Source organism: Helobdella robusta (assembly GCF_000326865.2).
Source record: "Helobdella robusta unplaced genomic scaffold HELROscaffold_20, whole genome shotgun sequence".
NCBI lineage: Eukaryota > Metazoa > Annelida > Clitellata > Rhynchobdellida > Glossiphoniidae > Helobdella > Helobdella robusta.
In genome coordinates this window covers 1,524,459-1,526,899 of record NW_008704084.1, presented here as the reverse complement: position 1 = coordinate 1,526,899, position 2,441 = coordinate 1,524,459, and the positions used below count along the sequence as shown (strand labels likewise).

The 2,441-nt window shown below is 35.1% G+C and overlaps 1 protein-coding gene across 1 annotated transcript; it reads right to left on the bottom strand.

The window, feature by feature from the left end:
* Nucleotides 1–199: 199 nt before the first annotated feature.
* On the bottom strand, nucleotides 200–860 carry HELRODRAFT_171275 (hypothetical protein; the record flags this gene model as incomplete). Its single annotated transcript, XM_009018006.1, has 2 exons — nucleotides 200–311; nucleotides 412–860. 2 exons carry the CDS (start codon nucleotides 858–860, stop codon nucleotides 200–202), a joined length of 561 nt encoding a protein of 186 aa, XP_009016254.1.
* Nucleotides 861–2,441: the final 1,581 nt, after the last annotated feature.

Sequence of the window (2,441 nt, the reverse complement as noted above, 5' to 3'; positions counted from 1 at the left end):
ATCCACCATTCATTCATCATCATTATCGCTACACCCCATGATGTACAGCCCATGATTTGTCATCATCTGTCACCTTCATCACCACTTTTTTCGTTATCATCATTCAGCGTTAGGACTCATCATCATCGCCATCATCATCAACAACAACAAAAACATCAACATCATCATCGTCGTCATCATCATTTCTATCATATTTATCTTATTCGTCGTCTTCATCTTCTTCTTTCTCTTCTTTTTCTTCTTCATCATCTTCATCATCCTCATCATCATCTTCTTCTTCTTCCTCATCTTTCTCATCTTCCAATCTTTTTCTTTTTTATCATCATCATTTTCATCATCTTCTTATTAATCATCATCACCATCAACAACATCATCATCATCTCCTTCCTCCATTGTTCTCATCATCATTACTTTCTCTCCAGTCTCCATTTTATTGCAATGGCGGCATTCATCAAAGTCTTGGCACAATCTTTCATCAGCCTGCTTTCATCATCATCGTTGTCCTCATCATCATCACTATCTCCCCCATCATCGTCGTCCTCATCATCATCACTATCTCCCCCATCATCGTCGTCCTCATCATTATTACTATTTCCATCATCATCATCATCATCGTCGTCGTCAATTTTTTCTCCACCAACATCATTTTCGTCATCGCAATTGATAATTTCCATGATGATTTGTAACAAATTCACGTGCTCTGAAATTAGAAATTCAGCCAATCTACGCCAAGTAATCGACCGAGTTAAAAACTCTGAAATGGTCAGTCCTGTAGCCTCGGGTGTGGTGGTTGAATTTGCTAACAGCCGTGCGCTAATTCGAAGCTTCTTGCATGCAGTTTCCCGCTGATTTGGTGTCATACTGTTCACCAAAGATTTTTGCAGATATATTCTGTGTAACGTTTAACCTACTATTTTTGTTATTCATTGTAAAATGCACGTACCTTCACATTTTTTGTTGAGACAAAATTTCGATATTTTGGCTTTCTTGATGGCAAATGTTTATACTGGTCATCATTCAGTATCTTTATTTTAAATAACTACAAATGTTTCTTATGGGGCTTGGATTGGCAAGTGCGTCTGGAAATTTATTTTTTGCTATTACAATAATATAATGGCTCTCCAAACAACAGTAATAATAATCACGCGACGCGATGGTGTAATGGTTACGGTGCTCGAGTCTGCTGTTGCAGTGCCCGCGTTCGAATGCAGTGGTGCGTGCCATGTCTTATTTACGCGCATCTAGTTGCACGAACCGTTCGTTCGTCGCTGCTATTTCGGAGGAATACTAAGGAGACAATTTAAAAGAAAATAAAAGAAAGAGCTGTGGAAATAAGAAGAAAAAGTGACATGAGATGATTGTTGTTATAAATAGATCAGCATCTTCTCGGCAGCAGCATTCTAACGACATCTATTATGCACCACTCAATCACTGGCAGACATGATTGGAATACTGCCGATTCAGTTGAATGAAATGTTTCTCTTATGCGAGTGAATTACTATCGAGGAATTTACGGCGGACACAAATTGTTTTATCGTTGGTGTGTAGCTGGCTGGGAAACATATGCGTCCTGATGTCAGTGTCAATGATATCAAGTAGCGCATTTTTTATCAACTTAGAGATATTTTTCTTGTTACATATACATGATAATTACAATAATAATAATAATAGGAATAATATGAATAATAATAGAGAAAAAACTGAAAATTTAGATATTAATGTAGTTTTTCTTCATTTCAACCAATCGCATTTACATATGCTTCCCAATTTAATATGTTCCAGCTGTCCGTTTTTTAAAATGTATTTTACTTGATTTAATTAATTTAATTTAATTTTCTTGATCACTTGATTCAACTTGTTGTGATTTATTTGTGGAATGTTCCATGTACCTTCCCGCTATAAAAATTTAATAAATCTGTCTGCGGGGCACAATTTTCAATAAGATGTCGAGGTGTGAATAGTTCGTGTCGCATTTGATTGGATTTATAGGAGAAAAAATGAACTGAAATGAATAAGCTCTCCACTTCAACAAATTATGATCATCATAGCCACCATCATGTAGTTGCAATATTCAACATTGTCATCGCTATGGTCATTATTTTTTAAGTTAAGTAAACATCCATTTCAATTCTAATAAACATTTACACAGTATAGTATTAATAGAAAATGGAAAACCTGAAGTTTGCACTTTTAGAGCCATCAACAAATAGGGGAATGAAATAATAAAATGTTCGAACATCCATCAGCAGAAGTGGAAACAAAATTTGAATGAACAAAATGCAAACAAAAATGTAAAAGAATACAGATGACCAANTATCAATGAACAGAAACATGAATGATTAAACAAATTAAACGTAAATTAAACAAATAGCTTATGAACCAATGGACGAAGGGAAATTATTTCTTTAAATGACCATCGTAGTCGATATAATCACCGNTAT